General features: G+C 44.9%; 2 protein-coding genes across 2 annotated transcripts in view; both read left to right on the forward strand.

Moving 5' to 3' along the window:
- The window catches only part of LOC143767049 (uncharacterized), a 99,200-nt gene extending 94,730 nt beyond the window's left edge, over positions 1–4,470 (forward strand). Inside the window, exon 12 of the mRNA XM_077255071.1 lies at positions 1,837–4,470. Coding sequence (XP_077111186.1) covers positions 1,837–2,741 — 905 coding nt within the window. The 3' untranslated portion in view covers positions 2,742–4,470. The remainder of the gene's footprint in view (positions 1–1,836) is intronic.
- LOC143767446 (uncharacterized) overlaps positions 1–24,413 on the forward strand; it is a 212,448-nt gene that overhangs the window by 101,761 nt on the left and 86,274 nt on the right. The window lies entirely within an intron of this gene.

Raw genomic sequence — 24,413 nt, forward strand, 5'->3', positions numbered from 1 at the left:
TTGGGATAAGATGCGCTTAATAAAGGAACATGTCACAGGTTGTTCTTTGCAACTAGAGCCCATATCAGAGTCGCTCTCCATATCTGTATTCGTTTCTCCTTCTTGTGCTGAAATAGGTGAATAGTTTGATTTAATAACACTTGGGGTTGCAAGGCTTTTTTTAAGTATTTGTCCAGGTCCTACTGAGTAGCTAGATTATTTGTTTTGGTAGATCTGAGCGTCTTAACACCGGATTTAACCATTGTGTGGTGTGTTGAGTAGAGTATTATAAAGCTTCTAGTTCCTCCCCTACTAGCAAAGGGGGTTGTTAGAATATCATGTTACTAGATTTTTGCCTAGGAAGCGAGAATGTCAATTCAAGTGTTGGAGGAGGGAGCAGGTCAAAGCAGGCCAAAGGACTTCTGATAGTATACAGAAAGAAACAGTTCTTTTTAGTGGCCACTAGCTGTTAGTGTAATACCGCAAAACTGTACTAAGGCACTTTTGACTGACTTTTATTGATTTTAGAGATGCTCTCTGTATTTCCCATATAATGGAAGATAAAGATAAATGTCCCGGAAATAAATTTGAGAGCTGTAGTGATGAGTCTGCTTCTTATTTTATTATTTGATGTGCAGAATATTACTAGGCAAGCACCAGATGTTTGTGTGGTACTATAAAGGTGCTGCGGGGTATCCTCACCAGCCCAGGGTCGTCAGACAATTGGGCTTTATGCTTAGGGGTATTGGGTATGGGGCAGCAGGAATATTTTCCCGCAGGAATGGCTGAAAGGTTGAACTGCCTCACCACCAGAGCTGAGCACGGGTGTTTGTTTCCCTCTGTATTGTGGCACAGGTTTAAGATGTCGCCCGTTATGGCGGAAAACCCGCCGTGGTAGTTATCTCCCGTGCAGGGATTGTTCACCGAGGGGGGACCCCTCTATTATTGATTATGAAACATACAGGGGAACCCAAGACATTTTTTTGTTAGTTTTTTATTTATTTACAACACAGGCGCGGGCTGAGTACTCCCATCAGCCGCTCCTGCTCTTACTGTTATTAGCGGCAGTAGGCATCGGTAGACCAGTAGTAGTCCCATCAGCTGACACGAGTGACCGGAGGTAAAGTTTTTGCCTCCGATCACAGCTTTTGACAGCGTGGGAACTGTACCTACCTGTCTGACTGGCGGTGGTGATTTTACCACTAGTGATGAGCGAGTGTGCTCCTGGCTCGGGTTTTCCCCAGCACACTCGGGTGACCTACGAGTATTTGTTAGTGTTCGGAGATTGTTTTCATCACCTCAGCTGAATGATTTACAGCTACTACCCAGCCTGAATACATGTGGGGGTTGCCTGGTTGCTAGGGAATCCCCACATGTATTCAAGCTGGCTAGCAGCCGTAAATCATTCAGCTGCTGCGAGGAAAACTAAATCTCTGAGCAGTCATAAATACTCGGAAACCACCCGTGCAACGAGTATACTCGCTCATCCCAATTTACCACCAATCAGAAGCAGTGTTTGCTGCGCTGTCATGCACATGAGAGTGGCAAGCACTAGATGTTCGGGCTTCCCGTTCAAGTGAATGTGGTTCAGGTACGGGCACTGTCCTGGTACCTGAACCCGAACTTTTTGTAACTGTTCTGCCGAACCCGCCGGACCCGAGCATCCAGGTGTCCGACCATCTCTATTTGTTAGTAAATGCCTTAATAACAGAATGAATACCACTACATAAGATGACAAGGTGATTTATCAGAAGTCTGGGTTTATCGCATTATATTGTTTTATAGAAATGTTATACATGATGAATACTATATTAATTATATTAAAAAATAATAAAAAATAAATTTTATTCCTGGCAGGTGAATATATCAGAAGCCCAAAGAGACGTGTGAGATCCTCTGATTTTAAATTATTTGATGATGAGATCACACAAGATGAAGAGCATGTCAGTATCCCAGATCTACCATCAGCCCTTCAGAGCGAAGATTTATCATCTGACCCTTTTCAACAGGTCCTATCTCCTGATTCATTACCGAAAAATAAAAATAGCAGAAAGAATGTTGAACATGAAAGATCTCCGAAAGAGGAGAATCCATGTTTACAAAGTGGGAAGAATTCTGAAGATGAATTAAATCTTGTTAAACCTGAAAAAAGTCGCACAAAAGCAAATGGCTTTCCATGGTCAGACATGAGTCATGAGGAAAGTATGAAGCCATTTGCATGTTCAGAATGTGAGAAATGTTTTGCACGGAAGGCAGATCTTGTAGGTTATCGGAGAAATTACACAGGAGAGAAGCCATTCTTATGCACAGAATGTGGGAAATGTTATAGTCACAAACCACATTTTATTAAGCATCTGGAAAGGCACACAGGACAGGAGGCATATCCATGCTCAGAATGTGGGAAACTTTTTTTTTCTAAGAAATCAATTCTTATTAGCCATCAAAGATCTCATACGGGGGAGAAGCCATTTTCATGTTCAGAATGTGACAGACGTTTTTCTCAGAATTCATATCTTGCTGCCCATCAAAAATTTCATGCAGGGGATAAACCTTATTACTGTTTGGAATGTAGGAAACATTTTAAACTAAAGTCAGACCTTGTTACCCATCAGCAATTCACACATGGTATAAGCTGCTTTGATGCTCAGAATTTGGAAAGTGTTTTAACAAAAAAAGCATGTTGTGCTACACCTCACCTCTTTTCTACGAAATCACTTCTTGCTGACCATAACTATTTTCAAACAGGGAACACCTCATATTAATGTCCTTAATATGGTCAATGTTTTACAGCTGGTTCAATACTTCTTACTGGAGATGAGGAATTTGATTCAGTTCGACTCAAATTCTTGTTCAATATGTCGGACTTTGCTGAGCCTGGAGAAGAATCTGCAATTTACTTCGCTTGAATAGTAAAAAACTGCCGCTGTCTATGTATTGAAGAAGATTATATTAACCAGAAAACATCACATGACTTCTGTCATTTCTTTGTTATCTTCAGCATAATGCCCTGCAAGTTTCATCTCACATCATTTTCCCAGTCAATCATGAGAGACTGTAACAGCCCTGTATAAAAGCAGAAGCAAGGAATACAGCAGCCAATTTGTGGTGCATCCGGATAGTAAGAAGATGATAAAGCTTATCCATAGAGAAAGTCACCAGTGAATAAAGTCTACAGGGAGCGTTTGTTATAGCTTTCATTTTTGCATTCATGCATAACTAGTCTAAAACAACTTTTTTTTTTTATTAGATTTTTATTAACCACAAAAAACATTTTCCAAACTCATACAATTAGATGTTACGTACATAAAAATACACGAGAGGATAACAGAGAAGGTTTTTTTTATATCACAACTGTTACCTGTCCACCCACATATCTTAACAGAATGTCTGATAATTAGTGATGAGCGAATGTGCTTGGATAAGGCGTTATCCGACCATACAAGTGTGCTAACCGAGTGTCTTCGGTGTGCTCGAAAAATATGTTTGAGTCCCCATGACTGCACGTCTAAAGGCTGTTCGATAGCTGCAACACATGCAGGGATTGCCTAACAAACAGGCCGATCCCTGCATGTGTTGTGGCTGTGAAACCGCCACAGGGACTCGAGCATATTTTTCAAGCACTCCGAAGACCCTCGGTTGGCACACGAGCATACTCCAATAATGCCTTATCCGAGCATGTTTGCTCATCACTACTCATAATCCTGATTTTCACTGTCCTTTAGCACTTAGTACATGTTCCAGGGCATCATGTATTATCGATTTCATTTAACATTCATTACCATATATCATGCTTGATGCAATATTACAAAATCCAACATTCTATTTCTAAGTAATTGAGCAGATGGTAATCCAGGAGTGTCTAGCTATGAACCCCAACATTTTTAATGTTTACTCATAGACTTTCTTTTCTTATATATACTCGACTCCATTCTGATTATGGAGTTGATTCCACTTTCAAGCCTGAAGCAGAATTCTAGACATGCCTATCTATATCGGGTCAAAATCCATTTCTTCCTTTAGGTTCCCTAAAATGCATAGGATAGTGTTTATCTGTAAATAAATGTTATAAATTTTGCTAATTAGTTTTGAGTATCTCCTTCCAGAAACTGCTCCGAGCAGGGCATTCCCAAAGCATTTGCATTAATTTGTACGTTCTCTATTTTGCACCTTTGGGCATGTTTCGTATGATCTTATTCTTAATTTGTTTAAGAAGCTAGGGGTTCTATTCTTTCTTTTGCATAATGTATAATTGTGACCACCTTTGCGCTTCACATATTGATAAATGAGGTGAGACCCATGATTGCATTCCATTGACCTTTGTCTACATCATCTACCCATTTGTTTGAGAGTTTTGTAGGATGTTGTTTCAAATAATTTGATATTAAGTATTTGTATATGAGGGATATCAATCCTTTATAGGAAGTTGTTTCAATTACGGCCGCAATAAAGGAACTGCAATTTATAATCATGGGTTATGCTTTTATTTTGGGTATTAAAAGCATGTCTAAATCACAAATTTGGTTATAGTTGTTATTGTTCAAAACTTTTAAGGGTGCCTTCTTTTAAGATAAGTACTACTACAATATTAGTAGTACTACAGTATTAATACCCGTTTTTCCCAGTTTACAATGTTTTGGAATTTTTAAATATTTCAGGAAGATTATTATTAGGGCATAAGGGTGTAAATTTGATATATCCGTTGATCCTTAGTATCTTCTTTCCTCTTTCCCAAACTTTGACTTTCATAGCCAGTGCTGGATATACAGACCCATTTACACTTTGATTCCCAGCCTTTGTTAGGCTCCTTGGTATTGTCATGATCCTTGTTTGGATCTGTGTCATATCTGGTTTCCCTATGATTAAAACCTTTTTTCCTTTCTGGTCATTGGGGGTTTATGCAGTTTTCCTCCTGGGTGGCCACTGGTGTTATTGCATTGCTGCTGGGTCATGTGATGTTGGTGGTAACCACTCCCATCTTCCTTCATAAGTCATCTGATGCATCAGCTGGCTGTTGGTTATACAGGTCCTTCTGGTTATCAACCTAGCTGGAGAAAGGAGTGTGCTGAGTGCGGTGGTTCTTCAGCTGTATACTTATTCCTGGTGCCTTTCTCTGCTGTGTGGTGCATTGCAGCAGAGAAAGCTAAGTGTTGTTTGCTGATACCTTGTTTGTCTTTCCCTTTGTGTTGTATTAGTGCAGCGGTGAGACCAGTGCTTTCACCTGCCAATTCCCTACCCAGGAATAGGTGCAGGGCGAGTGAGGGCTAAGGTATCCAGCTTGGCGACAGGTTGAAAGAACATGTATAGGGACGTCAGGAAGATCAGGGCACATCCTAAGGAGCGTGCAGGAGGTGTCCATTTCCCCGTTCCCTATCGCAGGGCCCACCGTTGTTATTGTGTCCCCGGTGTTCCCTAGTGAGTCTCGCTGCTTTGTGACCAACAACCCGTTGGGTCGTGTCACGCTTGAACAGTCACTTCGTGACAGGGATTTTCCATGGTGTATTTTCTGTAAGTAGTCTTCCCACTATATCATTTTTTGTTTCCTACCCCCATCTTCTGAATTGTTGGAGTTGAGAAGAAAGGAAAAAAATCCATGCATCTGGACCTGAAAGGCCTCCCAAAGTTTTTTGATTTTGTAGAAATTCAAACCTTATCCTTGCTTGTTTCTTTTTTTTCCATAAAATCGTTCTAACTAGGCCATGAACCCTATCAAAACATCTCATTGGTATCCATATGGTTGCGTTTTTAGTTGCATACAACAACTGTAGCATTAATATCATTTTAGTTAACTTGCCTCTACCTATGACTGACATGGATAAATTTTTAACAAAAATTAACACGTGGTGTCAATTACCCATTAGAGGATTGAGACTAAGTCTAATATATGTAATGTAGCCAAGCTGTTAGGCTAAGTTCACATTTGCGTTGTGCGCCGCAGCGTCGGCGACGCAACGCACAACGCAAACAAAAACGCATGCAAAACGCTGCGTTTTGCGACGCATGCGTCCTTTTTTTGGTTGATTTTGGACGCAGCAAAAATGCAACTTGCTGCGTCCTCTGCGCCCGGACGCGTGCGCCGCAGTGACGCATGCGTCGCAAAACGCAAGTGCAACGCATGTCCATGCGCCCCCATGTTAAATATAGGGGCGCATGACGCATGCGGCGACGCGGCGCCGACCGCAAATGTGAACGTAGACTAATATGAATTCCCAGATATTTTAATTCATAAACTGTTTTTTTTTTTTTATTTTTGTTTTTGACATTACTGACACATCCAGAATTCCAACCTGTACCTGTTCCTGAGCTTCCCTAACGCCCTATGTGGGTCCTTGCTGCCGTCACGTGCCTAGTCCCTGACTTTCACTTCTGTTAACCCTGGCTAGTCCACTGACTGGCAAGGACTCTAGCCTCATCACTGCAGATGATAACACACAGGGAAAGAGACAAATGGGACAGACAAAAAGGATAATACTCAGCTCAGGCTCTGCTGCTAAGCTCCAAAGCAACACCAAAAATGGCACCAGGATAACAGAACTCAAACAGCAGCAACCCCACTGTCACAGGCGAGCTCCACACACCTAGCTGGTCTGCATAGAACAAAAATTCTATAACAAATTATCAGCTGATGGGTGATTTGACTACTTAAAGGCAGGTGGGAGTGGTTACCAACCAACATCAGCTTACCAGCCTAAAACAAATTGCCAGCAAGAGACTGGCATTAACTCTAGCTGGACCTAAGGAAAAACATTTAAATTTCAGTAAATCCAGAGCTGCCACGAATCCCTTAATAATTTGTGGCAATTATAGACATGGCAAGCCTTTAAAAGTCTTTGATAGGGCTTTTGCTAAAATGTTACATCTACCAGAAGGAGCGAAATCAGTCTATATGAGCCTATTTCAAATGGATCTTTCCCGGGTTATGGCAATACGAAAATCATGGCCTCAGTTATAGCTCCCAGTAGGTGGCCAACCCCAAGACCCAATATGAGGAGTGATAGAAGCTGTGGAAGGAATAACTCAGAATTTTTTTTATATAATTCACCAGGTAGACCATCTACGCCTAGTGCTTTTTTCACTAGGTATAGACTGCAAAGCAATCTTAAGTTCCTCCAGAGACAAAGGGGCATTAAGAGTCTCCCTATCCTTCACCGACCGCATGGGTAAAATGATTTCAACTACGTACCTATCAATTTCTTCCAGAGTCCCAGGAAATGTGGCTTTATATATATTTGAATAATCTTCCCTTAGTGCTTCCATTATGTCCATATTAATTTTAACAGAATCCTCTTTGGTATTATAAAAATAAGATATATGGGAAAATACCTCTTGGGATTTTAGTATGGTTGCTAGCAGGTGTCATACACTTTCTCCTTCAAAATATTGTTTCTTAATAAAAAAAATCTTTTGTTGTGTGCTGTAGCCAAAGATGATCAGTTTATACACTGAACAAAAATCTAAATGTAACACTTGTTTTGCTCCCATTTTTTTAGTGGAACGCAAAGATCTAAGACTTTTTCTATGTACACAAAAGAGATTTTCTCTCAAATATTCACAAATTTGTCTAAATCTGTGTTAGTGAGCCCTTCTCCTTTGCCAGGATAATCCATTTACCTCACTCGTGTGGCATATCCAGATTCTGATTAGACCACATGATTATTGCACAGGTGTGCCCTACGGTGGCTCCAATAAGAGGCCACGCTAAAATGTGCAGTTTTACAGTATTGTGGGGGTCCGGGGAGGGGTCAGAAAACCAGTCTGTATCTGGTGTGACCACCATTTGCCTCACTAAGTGCAACACATCTCCTTCACATAGAGTTGATCAAGTTGTTGATTAATGCCTGTGAATTGTTGGTCCACTCCTCTTCAATGGCTGTGCAAAGTTGCTGGCTATTGGCAGGAACCTGAACATGCTGTCGTATACGCTAATCCAGAGCATTTCAAACGTGCTGAATGAGGGAAATCCGGTGAGTATTCTGGCCATGCAAGAACTGGAATGTTCAGCTTCCTGGACTTGTGTACAGATCCTTGAAACATGGAGCCGTGCATTATCATGCTGCAACATGACGTGAGAGTCGTGGATGAGCGACACAACAGTGGGCCTCAGGATCTTGTTACGGTATCTTTGTGCATTCAAACTGGCATCAATAAAATGCACTTGTGTTTGTTGTCTATAACATATGTCTGCCCATACTATAAACCGCCACCATGGGCCACTTGATTCACCACATTGACATCGGCAAACTCCACACCCACATAACGCCATACACGCATTCTGCCATCTGCCTTGTACAGTGAAAACTGGGATTCATACGTGAAGAGAACACCTCTCCAATGTGCCCAACCATATGGAATGTAAGCATTTACCCACGCAAGTCAAGTCAGTTACGACAATGAACTGCAATCAAATGTGGATGACTAACATACAGATCAGCTTCCCTGAGACAGTTTCTGACAGTTTGTGTAGGAATTCTTTGGTTATGCAAACCGATTGTTGCAGTAGCTATCCGGGTGTCTGGTTTCAGACAATCTTGGCAGTGAAGATGTTGGATGTTGAGGTCCTGAGCTGGTGTTGTTACACTTAAGGCCCCGTCTCACATAGCGAGATCGCTAGCGAGATCGCTGCTGAGTCACAAGTTTTGTGACGCAACAGCGACCTCAGTAGCGATCTCGCTATGTGTGACACGTACCAGCGATCAGGCCCCTGCTGTGAGATCGCTGGTCGTGTCAGAATTGCCTGGACCTTTTTTTGGTCGTTGAGGTCCCGCTGACAGCGCTGAATCGGTGTGTGTGACACCGATCCAGCGATGTCTTCACTGGTAACCAGGGTAAACATCGGGTTACTAAGCGCAGGGCCGCGCTTAGTAACCCGATGTTTACCCTGGTTACCAGCGTAAATGTAAAAAATAACAAACAGTACATACTCGCCTTCTGATGTCCGTCAGGTCCCTTGCCGTCTGCTTCCTGCTCTGAGTGCCGTACAGTGAGAGCGCAGCACGGCAGTGACGTCACCGCTGCGCTCTGCTCTCACTGTACGGCACTCAGAGCAGGAAGCAGACGGCAAGGGACCTGACGGACATCAGAAGGCGAGTATGTACTGTTTGTTATTTTTTACATTTACGCTGGTAACCAGGGTAAACATCGGGTTACTAAGCGCGGCCCTGCGCTTAGTAACCCGATGTTTACCCTGGTTACCCGGGTGCTGCAGGGGGACTTCGGCATCGTTGAAGACAGTTTCAACGATGCCGAAGTCGTTCCCCTGATCGTTGGTCGCTGGAGAGAGCGGTCTGTGTGACAGCTCCCCAGCGACCACACAACGACTTACCAACGATCACGGCCAGGTCATATCGCTGGTCGTGATCGTTGGTAAATCGCTATGTGAGACGGGGCCTTTAGTCTGGTTGTGAGGCTGGTTTGATGTTCTGCCAATTTCTCTGAAATGCCTTTGGAGACAGCTTATGGCAGAGAAATGAATGGGAAACGGCTCTGGTGGACATTCCTGCAGTCAGCATTCAAATTGTTTTGTACTGTGTGATAAACCTGCACCTTTTAGAGGAGTTTTTTTTTTTTTATGTTTGTTCAGTGTATTTTCTGAGAAGTCTCAAAATTACACAGATTTACGGTATATCTTTCAGAGTTGTGCTGTAAAGCTGTTCAGCCTCTCCAACATTATTTTGGAGATTCATGTTTAAATCTTTGGATTTGTGTTTGCTTATATCTCTACAGAAAACCGAGTGGATGTGTCGCAATGTGCTGCTGATGAAAGCTCATAACGAAATATACTTTGAAGAATTTATTGTACAGGTTTTTAAGAGCCTACACGTTTCTAGGTCACACAGGACTTCTTCACGCAGGACCTCTTCATCAGGACAAAAACCTAGTGAAGTCCTGATGAAGAGTTCCTGCATGACCTCAAAATGCATTGACTCTTAAAAAAACCTGTACAATAAATTCTTCTAAGCATATTTTGTTATCAACTTTCATCAATCTTCGTCCGCCTCTGTTCAGTCTCCTACCTAGATATCTCACCGCTTCCCCTCTCTGACCACAACATTCTTTCCTTCACACTCACTATTCCTCGCTCACCCCAGCACTCTCCTACCTACCACACATTCATAAATCTGCATGCTTTCAACCCTCACACACTTTCAGACTCCCTACACTCATCATTGTCCCCAACCTCCTCGTTTTCCTGTCCTGATCTGGCTGTACATCACTACAATGACACTCTTAGAAGCACCCTGGACCAAGTAGCGCCCCTCACCCTCAGAACCTCCAAGCACAGAGTAAAACAGCCCTGGCTCACATCGCAAACCCGATTTATCCAACGATGCTCTAGGAATGCTGAATGCTTATGGAGGAAAACTCGCACACTAGAAGACTTCCTACACTTCAAATTTATGTTAAAAACCTGTAACTGCCCTTCACTTCGCCAAACAGACCTACTTCACCACTCTGATCTCCATTCTATCCAACAACCCCAAGAAACTTTTTGACACCTTTCACTCCCTCCTCAGGCCAAAAGCACAAGCCCCTATCACTGACATTTGTGCTGATGACCTGGCCTCCCACTTTATAGAGAAAATAGATAACATCTGTCAGGAAATCCGCTCCCAGACACCAAGCGCAGCAACTCCCATCCCTCCCTGCATTTCCCTTGGCTCACTCCACATTCGATCCCATCACAGAAGAAGTCTCCAGGCTCCTCTCTTCTCATCTGACTACATGCATTACCGACCCCATTCCCTCACATCTCCAGTCTCTGTCTCCAGTCGTCACAACTCGCCTAACTACAATCTTTAATCTCTCCCTCACCTCTGGCATTTTCCCCTCCTCCTTCAAACACTATCATTACACCATTACTAAAGAAACCCTCCCTCCACCCATCCTGCACAAACAACTACAGACCAGTCTCCAATCTACCCTTCATCTCTAAACTCTTGGAGCGCCTGATCTACTCCCGCCTTACCCATTACCTCTCCACTCATTCCCTCCTATACCCTTCACAGTCTGGTTTCCGACCCCTACATTCGACAGAAACGGCACTCATCAAAGTGACCAACGACATTCTGACAGCAAATGTAATGGTGACCACTCTCTGCTAATTCTTCTCGACCTTTCTGCAGCTTTCGACACTGTTGACCACCCTCTCCTACTCTCTAGGCTCCAGTCACTAGGCATTAAGGACACTGCTCTCTCCTGGTTCTCCTATCTTTCTGACCGCTCCTTCAGTGTTCTGTTCTCTGGCTCCACTTCATCTCTTCTTCCTCTCACTATCGGGGTACCTCAGGGCTCAGTCCATGGCCTCCTTCTTTTTCCCCTATACACGGCCCTAATTGGACAAACCATCAGCAGATTTGGCTTTCAGTACCATCTTTATGCTGATGACACACAACTATACACATCATCCCCTGACCTTACTCCCGCTGTACTGCAGAACGCCAGTGACTGTCTGTCCGCAGTCTCCAACATCATGTCCGCTCTCTATCTGAAACTCAACCTCTCCAAAACTGAACTTCTTCTGCTCCCGCCATCTACTAACCTCCCTAAATCTGACATTTCTCTCTCCGTAGGTGGCACCATAATAACACCCGGCAGCAGGCACGCTGTCTGGGTGTTATGTTTGACACCAATCTCTCCTTCACATCCCATATGCAATCTCTTGCCTGCTCATGCCGCTTACACCTATAGAACATCTCTAGAATCCGTCCTTTTCTCACCATGGAAACAACAAAAACCCTCACTGTCGCCTTGATCCACTCCCGCCTGGACTACTGCAATGCTCTACTAATTGGCCTCCCCCTTACTCGACTTTCCCCTCTCCAGTCTATCCTTAATGCAGCAGCCAGGGTTGTCCATCTAGCTAATCGTTACTCGGACGCGTCCGCTCTTCGCCAGTCATTACACTGGCTGCCCATTCATTACAGGATATAATTCAAAGTACTTGTTCTCACCCAAAAAGCTTTCCACAGTGCGGCACCCCCTTACATCTCCTCCCTCATTTCTGTCTATCGGCCTAACAGCTTGATAAAGATGGTTCTCGAGGGTGCTCCTGGTGGCGAAGGCCTAGAGGGAACTATGTGTACCCATTCTATGACAAATAGGGGAGATATGGTATCTTTACCAAAAGTAGGGATGAGCCACTTTTCAAACAGTTCTCCAGACCTTCAACCTTTCACGTTTTCTGGAACTCCCACTAAACATATATTTTTTCTGTGGAGTCTTATTTTCAAGGTTTTCTGCTTTGTTAAATATAAAGTATTGATATTCTGTGAGTGATTCTTGAGTCAAACTGAATAGGAGATAACCGGTATTCTGTGGTTATAGAAGCTAAGGACCTGTTGTAGTTCACAACCTTAGGGGAGAAAAACACCAGACTGAGCTTCAAACAATTTTATATCACATTTAACACATGAACAAAATATTTCTGTGAACACTCTATTGAGCAATTAAACATCAGGATATGTAACACTACGATGTTTATTTTTTTATTTATTGCGACTTTTGAGAATAAGGTGCCGTCATTTTCTCACATTGGTCACTGGTATTTAGTGATGAGCGACTATACTCGTTGCTTGGGTGGTCTCCGAGTATTTATAACTGCTCGGAGATTTAGTTTTTATCGCCGCAGCTCCATGATTTACGACTGTTAGCCAGTCAGAGTACATGTGGGGATTCCCTAGCAATCAGGCAACCCCCACATGTACTTAGGCTGGCTAGCAGCTGTAAATCATGCAGCTGAGTCAAGAAAAACTAAATCTCCGAGCAGTCACAAATACTCGCAGACCACCTGAGCGTGCTCAGGAAAACCCGAGCAACGAGTATACTCGCTCATCACTACTGGTATTATGAAACTTTATGGACTGAACCACACAAGTTTTCAACAGTAATGGACAAAAACTACCAACACAGTTACTGATGATAATTAGACATCTCATGTCATACAATTATAATAAGGTACATTACAGCCAAGATAGGACACTTGCTATGGATATTCATGTAATGTTGTGGTGGTGATACAATAAAAAATTAATTGAGTATGTAGGGAAAATTCTAAGATGAAATCTGAAATTCAAGATGTCTGAAGAGAAAAAAAGAAAAGGCAGAAATGAGTACGCTGTACAGAAAATTTCATTTTGGGCTTGGGTTTGGACACACCTTCTCATTTAAAGATTTTTCTGTGTTTTCATGACTATGAAAATTGTACATTCACACTGAAGGCGTCAAAACTATGAATTAACATACTAGGAATTATATACTTAATAAAAAAGTGTGACACAACTGAAAATATGTCTTATATTCTAGGTTCTTCAAAGTTGCCACCTTTTGCTTTGATGACTGCTTTGCACACTCGTGGCATTCTCTGATGATCTTAAAGAGTTAGTCACCAGGAATGGTCTTCCAACAATCTTGTAGGAATTCCCAGCGATGCTTAGCACTTGTTGGCCCTTTTGCCTTCACTCTGCGGTCCAGCTCACCCCAAACCATCTCAATTGGGTTCAGGTCTGGTGACTGTGCAGGCCAGGTCATCTGGCGTAGCACCCCATCACTCTCCTTCTTTGTCAAATAGCCCTTACACAGCCTGGAGGTGTGTTTGGGGTCATTGTCCTGTTGAAAAATAAATGATGGTCCAACTAAACGCAAACCGGATGGAATAGCATGCCACTGCAAGATGCTGTGGTAGCCATGCTGGTTCTGTATGCCTTCAATTTTGAATAAAGCCCCAACAGTGTCACCAGCAAAGCACCCCCACACCATCACACCTCCTCCTCCATGCTTCACGGTGGGAACCAGGCATGTTGAGTCCATCCGTTCACCTTTTCTGCTTTGCACAAAGACACTGTGGTTGGAACTAAAGATCTCAAATTTGGACTCATCAGACCAAAGCACAGATTTTCACTGGTCTAATGTCCATTCCTTGTGCTCTTTAGCCCAAACAAGTCTCTTCTGCATGTTGCCCTTCTTAGCAGTGGTTTCCTAGCAGCTATTTTACCATGAAGGCCTGCTGCACAAAGTCTCCTCTTAACAGTTGTTGTAGAGATGTCTCTGCTGCTAGAACTGTGTGGCATTGACCTGGTCTCTAATCTGAGTTGCTGCTAACCTGCAATTTCTGAGGCTGGTGACTCGAATAAACTTATCCTCAGAAGCAGAGGTGACTCTTGGTCTTCCTTTCCTGGGGCAGTCCTCATGTGAGCCAGTTTCTTTGTAGCGCTTGATGGTTTTTGCCAGTGCCCTTGGGGAAACTTTCAACGTTTTCCCAATTTTTCGGACTGACTGACCTTCATTTCTTAAAGTAATGATGGCCACTCGTTTTTCTTTACTTAACTCCTTTTTCTTGCCATAATACAAATTCTAACAGTAGGACTATCAGCTGTGTATCCACCACACTTCTGCACAACACAACTGATGGGCCCAACACCATTTATAAGGCAAGAAATCCCACTTATTAAACCTGACAGGGCACACCTGTGAAGTGAAAACCATTCCCAGTGACTACCTCTTGAAGCTCATTAACAGAATGCCAAGAGTGTGCAAAGCAGTCATCAAAGCAAAAGGTGGCTACTTTGAAGAACCTAGAATATAAGCATAAGACATAATTTCAGTTGTTTCACTCTTTTTTGTTAAGTATATAATTCTACATGTGCTAATTCATAGTTTTGATGCCTTCAGTGTGAATTTCTAAGTTTATTTTAGTTTTCATACCGTTTTCAATATCTGACACCGGCTGTAACTGCTTATCAATTTAACATTAGCCTCATTATGATAAATTATTCCAGGAACCCGATCCGATCATCATTGGGAGCTTGCCAGATGAAAAACATTATCTGTGAAACTGCACCATGACACAATTAATGGTACATATCTGTTGAAATCTGATTATATCATTTCAAAAACAATATTAAAAGATTGGCATACACGAGGGCACAAGTAACCCCCATCGCAGTCCCACATAACTGTAAACAGAATCTGTCCTTGAACACAAAATAAATTGTGTTTAAGGACAAATTACTTCAATTCCAAAACCAGAATTTATTCTAGCCTCAGCATAGGAGGAAACAGATCTGTGTTGCGGCTACACAGAAGCATGTGCTCCAGGTCCTTCACTCTCCATCCCCACCAGCTTCCTTCACTATCTGGAAGCAGTGCAATCCAAATAATTCTTGTAGCGCCACCCAGCTCTATAAACCTATACATACAGTAGGTCATTAATTTTCTTGACAGATGACTGGAGGAGATCACTGTTCCATTGGTGGAGGTTTACCTGTCGGTATTGTACACAGCTGTGGTGTAAAGCCCACATCTCTGCCTGCAGTCCCTCTCTTCCTGCAGAGACATCAGTGTACTCTACACCAAGGCACCCGTCCTGCCCCTTCTGGGTCTGCTGCTGCCTGGGATGCATGCAATCCTAGCAGGTCTCAAGGCACTGTGCTCAGAGCGGGTGCATGCACCCTTCCTCTTTCTTAAAGGGGCCGCATGCATTCCTCTAAAGTGTCCCCAGCCAATAGCTGGAGGTCTCTATCTAAACCTCCTCCTCCAACATGGAGGTGCCTGTGCAGTGTTGTGAGTTTGTTCCTAACACGCTTGTCAGTTCTCAGGTCCCTGTACTTACATCCGAGTCTGCTGCACCCATCAGTGCTTCCCTCAACGGCATCAGAACCAGCTGCACCCACCAGTGCTCACCTCAACAGCAGCAAGGCCAACTGCACCCGCCAGTGCTCACCTCATCGGCGGCAGAGCCAGCTTCACCCACCAGTGCTCACCTCCATGGCAGCAGATCCAGCTGCACCCGCCAGTGCTCTCTTCAACAGCAGCAGAGCCAGCTGCACTCGCCAGTGCTCACCTCAATGGCAGCAAAGCCAGATGGCACCCACTAGTGCTCACCTCATCATCAGCCAAGCCAGCTGCACCCGCCAGTGCTCACCTCAACGGCAGCAGAGCCAGCTGCAGCCGCCAGTGCTCACCTCAACGGCAGCAGAGCCAGCTGCACCAGCCAGTGCTCATCTCTCCATCTGACTGTCCTGTCTGCACCTGTGGTTCCTGCCTTTTTCTCTGCCTGCCTGCATCTGTTGGACAGTTGGAGCGGCCCCCAGACACAGGACAGCGGGGTACTCGGACCCGGGTATCTCTCGGTTCTGAGGATGTCACGGTGGCCCGACCCGTTCCATGGTCCTGCTAAGGGGCGCCCAATTAAAGGTGTAGGTGCAGATGTAGGACGCAGCAAATGACGAGGACACAAGGTTGCAGTCTCTTTACCTCGTTACTGAAGGCTTCGGCATCCGCAATCCAGAGCACTGCTAACAGGGCTGGCTGAGACCGGCCGGTCCGAAGGCACATCCATAGTTCCCTTTACAGGTGGAAATCAGTGCCTACCTACTAGCGCCTGGGTGTTGTAGTACTTCCCTGCTGAGCACCACGGGATAGTCCTCACAACTGTCGTGTATGTTTCTGTTCTTTCTCTCCGTCCCCCAGATGATATGGATAGGACGCACCCGTATGACGGGTAGGCCTGGAGTTATTTTATAGGGACCCTAGAGACGCCCCTCTCCCACAGTTGCCTCCGTTGTCTTCATTAGGTGATTTAGGTGAGGCAGCCAACCTAAAATTAACTGCCCTGCCGTTGGTTTGAAGTAATGCATGGAGCCCAATACTTCCTCGGCGTTCCGGCCACCGGCTACGCGCCTCAGTAGGATGTTGCCGATCTCGGGGCACGACTCCTACTGGTTCTATCGCCTTTGTGCAGTGATCTCGTTTCTCACTTCTCCACAATATACTTCGCTTAGTGTCCTTTCTTAAGATGCCGCCTGTTGTGAATTCTGCTCTTGGGCTCCCTCCGGTGGTTATAAGTGGTAACGCTGCTGTCTTTGGATCACAGCATCCTTCAGGTGTTTCCAGTTCGTGCAATTCTGACTGGGCTATTTAGTCTGGCTTGACCCTTTGGTCAGTGCCAGTTGTTCATTGTTTCTGGAGGATTCACATCCCTTCCTGGTCTCTCCTGCTTGCTGTTCATTTCAACAAAGATAAGTTCTGCTTGATTTTGCAGCCCACATGTTGTGGGCCTTATTGTTCAGTGCATTTCATGTTTTTTCTGGTCCAGCTTAATCTGTGTAAGGATTTATGCAGCCAACCTGGAATCTCTGGAGAGGCAGATATACTGTTATGATCCTTAGTGGTTGAGGATCACAAATTACTCCAGCTAAGTAACAAACATAGGACAAGCTCTAGGGAGGTGGCAAACTGGACTGACCGCAAATCTGAACCTATCCAAACACACTAGAAGTAGCCGGTGAACGTGCCTAAAAATCCTAGACGTCTCGAGCCAGCCTGAGGAACTAACTACCCCTAGAGAGAAAGAAAGACCTCTCTTGCCTCCAGAGAAATAATCCCCAAAGATATAGAAGCCCCCAACAAATAATAACGGTGAGGTAAGAGGAAGGCACATACACAGGGGTGAAAGCAGATTCAGCAAAAGAGGCCCACTAATACTAGATAGCAGAAAATAGAAAAGAGAATCTATGCGGTCAGTAAAAAACCCTTACAAAATATCCACTCTGAGATTTCAAGAACCCCCACACCAACTAACGGTGTGGGGGGAGAAACTCAGTCCCCTAGAGCAGTGTTTTTCAACCAGTGTGCCACGGCACACTAGTGTGCCGCGACACATGGTCGGGTGTGCCGCGGGGAACGGGAGTCAGCTGTTCTCTGTGCCAACTGTCAAGCTGACAGCCGGCACAGAGAAGCTGCAGCGCGCCGGCTCCCGGAGATCAATTGTACTCGCAGACATCTACCAGCTGCGAGTACAATTGAGGCTCTGACTGCCGGGTCAGAGCGACGCCAGCAGCGTGATCAAGTCATGTGATCACGCTGCTGACGTCACTATCCGGCGCGCAGGAGAAAGAAGAGACTTGGTGGTAAGTGCTCCTGTGCTGTGGAGCTGAAGACACCGAAGATTCAGCGTGGGGTGGGTTTATGGGGAGTATGTGGGGGGATTTATTAAGTGTGGGGGGATTTATTCAGTGGGGGGATTTATTCAGTGTGGGGGGGGGATTTATTCAGTGTGTGGGGGGATTTATTCAGTGTGTGGGGGGATTTATTCAGTGTGTGTGGGGGATTTATTCAGTGTGTACGTGGGGGGGGGGCTGGAATTTATTTAGCATGTGTGGGGCAGGGTGCATTTATTCTGTGGAAGGGGATGGATTTATTCTATCGGAAGGGCAGTGGATATATTCTGTGGGGGTGAGTGGGGAGATGGGGGTGGACACAGTAGCGAGGGGAAAAATGTGTGCTGACAGTACTGGGAGCAACGGTGATGGGATGTGTGAGGACAGTATGGGGAGTCGGGGGAATGTGTGAGGGGGGAATGTGTGAGGAGGAAATATGGAGAGAGCAAAGGGGTATGTTAGCAGGGGGGGGGATGTACAGGAGGAGGCTATTAGAAATGTGTGCAGACAGTATGGGGGGATGAAAGTGTGAGTGGACACATAATAGATACTGAGTAGTGTGAGGGTAACAGCCAGGAGGAGACAGTATGCCAAGTAGGAGGAGTGTAATGAAGGGGCACAGTAGAGAGACTGGGCTCTCTATGAGGGACACCGTATGAGAAGGCAGTGTGAAGTATGGAAAAGAGAGAGAGGGTAGTGTGGATGGCATGTACCATAAGAGGGACAGTGAGGGTCATATTATGTGCTGGGAATAAAGTGAGGGGCAATTATTTACTCAGAGGCTCAGCCTAGGGCAGATATTGTTATTCCGGAGCATTATAATAACACTGCTATCTTTAAGGGTGTTGTGTCGGGATGTGCTGCAGAAGACAGGAGAAGATGGAAGTCTGCAGAAACGAGCTCTGCCGGTGGATGAGAAGAGTCATCATGGCATCTGGACAAGGTGAAGATGAAAAGAAAGAGGCGACTCCACAAACAACGTCATCTATCAGGTACATGGATGTAAATGTGTTTTTTTTGTGATACTAATTCTCATTTTTATTTGTTAGGAACATTAAAGGGGATGTCCAAGGTTGTGATGAGTCTGCAGTCATACTATGTGACTGCAGACTTCTGAATTCTCACAGTGCACACTGCTATCATAATTCTCTGATGTTGGTGATTTACATACATGCGGTCACGTGCTGACTAGACATGTGTGGCCTCATTCAATGAAAATGAATTGACTGAGGCCGGACACGTCTAGTTAGAATGTGGCCAGAAGTATCCAAATCACATACTTGTGCTGTCATGACCGTCCACTCTGGCCACCGGCAAGGGAGAATCCTGAAAGTGTGCAGTGCTTGCGCTGTGAGAATTCAGAAGCCTGCAGTCACATAGAATGACTGCAGACTTTCATCTCAAACCTGGACGCACCATTTTGTGCCATTTTGGTTGGTGGTGTGCCTCGGGATTTTTTAAGTATAAAAAGTGTGCCGCGGCTCAAAAAAGGTTGAAAATCACTGCCCTAGAGCAACCAGCAAGCGAGGAAATCACATTTTAGCAAGCTGGACAAGAAACATAATGAATGCTGATAATCAAAAAATGAACAAACAAAAACTTAGCTTGTCTTGGAGAGACTGGGAGCAAGGTAGTCACAAGGAACCTGAAGAGCACTGAATACAATGATAGCAGGCAAGGAACTGAGTCTCCAGGTGAGCTAAATAGGAAACCAACCAAGGATAACGAACCAGCTGATGCTGCCAACCTGCAGAAAGACAACACTACACAGTACCGCTTGTGACCACTAGAGGGAGCCCAAAAATAGAGTTCACAACAGTACCCCCCCTTGAGGAGGGGTCACCGAACCCTCATCAAGACCCCCAGGGCAATCAGGATGAGCCGCGTGGAAGGCACGAACCAAATCGGCCGCATGAACATCAGAGGCGACAATCCAGGAATTATCCTCCTGACCATAGCCCTTCCACTTAACCAAATACTGAAGCCTCCGTCTAGAGATACAAGAATCCAAAATCTTCTCTACCACGTACTCCAATTCGCCCTCGACCAGCACCGGAGCAGGAGGCTCAACAGAAGGAACCACAGGTACCACATACCTCCGCAACAAAGACCTATGGAACACATTATGAATGGCAAACGATGCTGGGAGATCCAAACGAAAAGACACCGGGTTAAGGATTTCCAAGATCTTATAAGGACCGATGAAGCGAGGCTTAAATTTAGGAGAGGAGACCTTCATAGGAACATACCGAGAAGACAGCCACACCAAATCCCCAACACGAAGTCGGGGACCCACACCGCGGCGGCGGTTGGCAAAGCGCTGAACCTTCTCCTGTGACAACCTCAAATTGTCCACCACATGGTTCCAAATCTGCTGCAACCTATCCACCACAGAATCCACCCCAGGACAGTCAGAAGGCTCAACCTGACCCGAGGAAAAATGAGGATGGAAACCAGAATTGCAGAAAAAAGGCGAAACCAAAGTAGCAGAACTAGCCCGATTATTAAGGGCAAACTCGGCCAATGGCAAAAAAGTCACCCAATCATCCTGATCAGCAGAAACAAAACATCTCAAATAAGTTTCCAACGTCTGATTAGTTCGCTCGGTTTGGCCATTAGTCTGAGGATGGAAGGCCGACGAAAAAGACAAATCAATGCCCATCTTAGCACAAAAAGTCCGCCAAAACCTGGACACAAACTGGGATCCTCTATCAGACACAATATTTTCAGGAATGCCGTGCAAGCGAACCACATTCTGAAAAAATAGAGGAACCAAATCGGAGGAAGAAGGCAACTTAGGCAAGGGCACCAAACGATCACACACCACCCAGATGACAGACATTTTCTGAGATACTGGAAGATCCGAAATAAAATCCATGGAAATGTGCATCCAAGGCCTTTTCGGAACAGGCAAAGGCAAAAGCAAACCGCTGGCACGAGAACAGCAAGGCTTAGCCCGAGCACAAATCCCACAAGACTGCACAAAGGAACGCACATCCCGCGACAAGGAAGGCCACCAGAAGGACCTAGCCACCAAATCTCTGGTACCAAAAATCCCAGGATGACCCGCCAACACCGAAGAATGGACCTCGGAAATAACTCTGCTGGTCCATCTATCCGGGACAAACAGTCTCTCTGGTGGACAACGGTCAGGTCTATCCGCCTGAAATTTCTGCAGCACTCGTCGCAAATCTGGGGAAATGGCAGACAAAATCACTCCCTCTCTGAGAATACCAGCCGGCTCAGAAACTCCCAGAGAGTCAGGCACAAAACTCCTAGAAAGTGCATCAGCTTTCACGTTCTTCGAACCAGGCAGGTATGAGACCACGAAGTTGAAACGGGAGAAAAACAACGACCAACGAGCCTGTCTAGGATTCAGGCGCTTGGCAGATTCAAGATAAATCAGATTTTTGTGATCAGTCAAGACCACCACACGATGTTTAGCTCCTTCGAGCCAATGTCGCCACTCCTTAAATGCCCACTTCATAGCCAACAACTCCCGATTACCAACATCATAATTCCGCTCGGCAGGCGAAAACTTTCTTGAAAAGAAAGCACATGGCTTCATCACAGCCATCAGAGCTTCTCTGCGACAAAACAGCCCCTGCTCCAATCTCAGAAGCATCAACCTCGACCTGGAAGGGGAGAGAGACATCTGGCTGACATAAGACTGGAGCTGAAGAAAACCGGTGCTTCAGCTCCCGAAAGGCCTCCACGGCCGCAGGAGACCAATTAGTCACATCAGAACCCTTCTTGGTCAAATCCGTCAAAGGTTTAACCATGCTAGAAAAATTAGCGATGAAACGACGGTAAAAATTAGCAAAACCCAAGAACTTCTGAAGACTCTTAACAGACGTGGGCTGAGTCCAGTCATGAATAGCCTGGACCTTGACTGGGTCCATCTCCACAGTAGAAGGAGAAAAAATAAAACCCAAAAAGGAGACCTTCTGTACTCCGAAGAGACATTTTGAGCCCTTCACAAATAAAGCATTAGCACGCAGGACCTGAAACACCATCCTGACCTGCTTCACATGGGACTCCCAATCATCAGAAAAGACCAAAATGTCATCCAGATAAACAATCATACATTTATCCAGATATTCTCGGAAGATGTCATGCATGAAGGACTGAAACACAGAAGGGGCATTAGAGAGTCCAAAAGGCATCACCAAGTACTCAAAATGGCCTTCGGGCGTATTAAATGCTGTTTTCCATTCATCTCCCTGCTTAATGCGCACAAGGTTATACGCACCACGGAGATCTATCTTGGTGAACCAACTGGCACCCTTAATCCGAGCAAACAAATCAGACAATAGTGGCAAAGGATACTGAAATTTGACTGTGATTTTATTCAGAAGACGATAATCTATACAAGGTCTCAAAGAACCGTCCTTCTTGGCCACAAAAAAAAAATCCTGCACCAAGAGGGGAAGAGGATGGGCGAATATGTCCCTTCTCCAAAGACTCCTTTATATAACTCCGCATCGTGGCATGCTCTGGTATAGACAAATTAAAAAGTCGTCCCTTAGGAAATTTACTACCAGGAATTAGATTTATAGCACAGTCACAATCCCTATGAGGGGGCAGGGCACTGGACCTGGGCTCATCAAATACATCCTGGTAGTCAGACAAAAACTCAGGGACCTCAGAAGGAGTGGAAGAAGCAATAGACACCAACGGAGTATCGCCATGAATTCCCTGGCAACCCCAACATGACACAGACATAGCTTTCCAATCTAAAACTGGATTATGAGCCTGCAGCCATGGCAGACCCAAAACGACAACATCATGCAAATTATGCAGAACAAGAAAGCGAATCACCTCCTGATGTACGGGTGTCATGCACATGGTCATTTGGGTCCAATACTGAGGCTTATTCTCAGCCAATGGCGTAGCATCAATTCCCCTCAGAGGAATAGGAAATTCCAAAGGCTCCAGGACAAAACCACAGCGCCTGGCAAACGACAAATCCATCAGATTCAGGGCAGCACCCGAATCCACAAAAGCCATAACCGGGTAGGACGACAAAGAACAAATCAAAGTAACAGACAAAATAAATTTAGGCTGTATAGTACCAATGGTGACAGGTTTAGCAAATTTTTTTAAGCGTTTAGAGCATGCTGAGATAACATGAGTAGAATCACCACAGTAAAAGCACAACCCATTTTGACGTCTATGACTTTGTCGCTCAATTCTGGTCAGAGTTCGGTCACATTGCATAGACTCAGGTCTCTGTTCAGAAAACACCGCCAAAGGATGAGCAGATTTGCGCTCACGCAAACGCCGATCAACCTGAATGGCTAAAGCCATAGAATCACTCAGACTTGTAGGGGTGGGAAACCCCACCAAAACATTCTTAACGGCCTCAGAAAGACCTTCTCTGAAATTTGCAGCCAGGGCACACTCATTCCATTGAGTAAGCACCGACCATTTCCGACATTTTTGGCAATACACCTCTGCTTCATCCTGACCTTGAGAGATAGCCAGCAACGCTTTTTCTGCCTGATTCTCAAGATTAGGCTCCTCATAAAGAAGTCCAAGAACCAGAAAAAATGCATCTACATTAAGCAATGCAGGATCTCCTGGCGCCAGAGAGAAAGCCCAATCTTGAGGGTCGCCACGCAACAAGGAGATAACAATTTTAACTTGCTGAGCGGAATCACCAGAGGAACGAGGTCTCAGAGATATAAATAACTTACAATTATTTTTAAAATTTAGAAACCTAGATCTATCTCCAGAAAACACCTCAGGAATGGGTATCTTTGGTTCTGACATAGGGCTATGAATAACAAAATCCTGAATACTTTGCACCCGTGCCATAAGATGATCCACACTAGAAGTCAGAGTCTGAATATTCATGTCTGCAGCTGAGCTCCAAACCACCCAGAGTTCAAGGGGATGAAAGAAGCTAAACAGACTGCAGCAAAGGAAAAGCGGGAGGAAAAAAAAAAAAGTACTCAGCTCTTCTTTTTATCCCACTTCTGCGATGCATTAAACACTTTTGGGCCTGCTATACTGTTATGATCCTTAGTGGTTGAGGATCACAAATTACTCCAGCTAAGTAACAAACATAGGACAAGCTCTAGGGAGGTGGCAAACTGGACTGACCGCAAATCTGAACCTATCCAAACACACTAGAAGTAGCCGTGAACGTGCCTAAAAATCCTAGATGTCTCGAGCCAGCCTGAGGAACTACCCCTAGAGAGAAATAAAGACCTCTCTTGCCTCCAGAGAAATAATCCCCAAAGATATAGAAGCCCCCAACAAATAATAACGGTGAGGTAAGAGGAAGGCACATACACAGGGGTGAAAGCAGATTCAGCAAAAGAGGCCCACTAATACTAGATAGCAGAAAATAGAAAAGGGAATCTATGCGGTCAGTAAAAAACCCTTACAAAATATCCACTCTGAGATTTCAAGAACCCCCACACCAACTAACGGTGTGGGGGGAGAAACTCAGTCCCCTAGAGCAACCAGCAAGCGAGGAAATCACATTTTAGC

Source organism: Ranitomeya variabilis, chromosome 4 (assembly GCF_051348905.1).
Source record: "Ranitomeya variabilis isolate aRanVar5 chromosome 4, aRanVar5.hap1, whole genome shotgun sequence".
NCBI lineage: Eukaryota > Metazoa > Chordata > Amphibia > Anura > Dendrobatidae > Ranitomeya > Ranitomeya variabilis.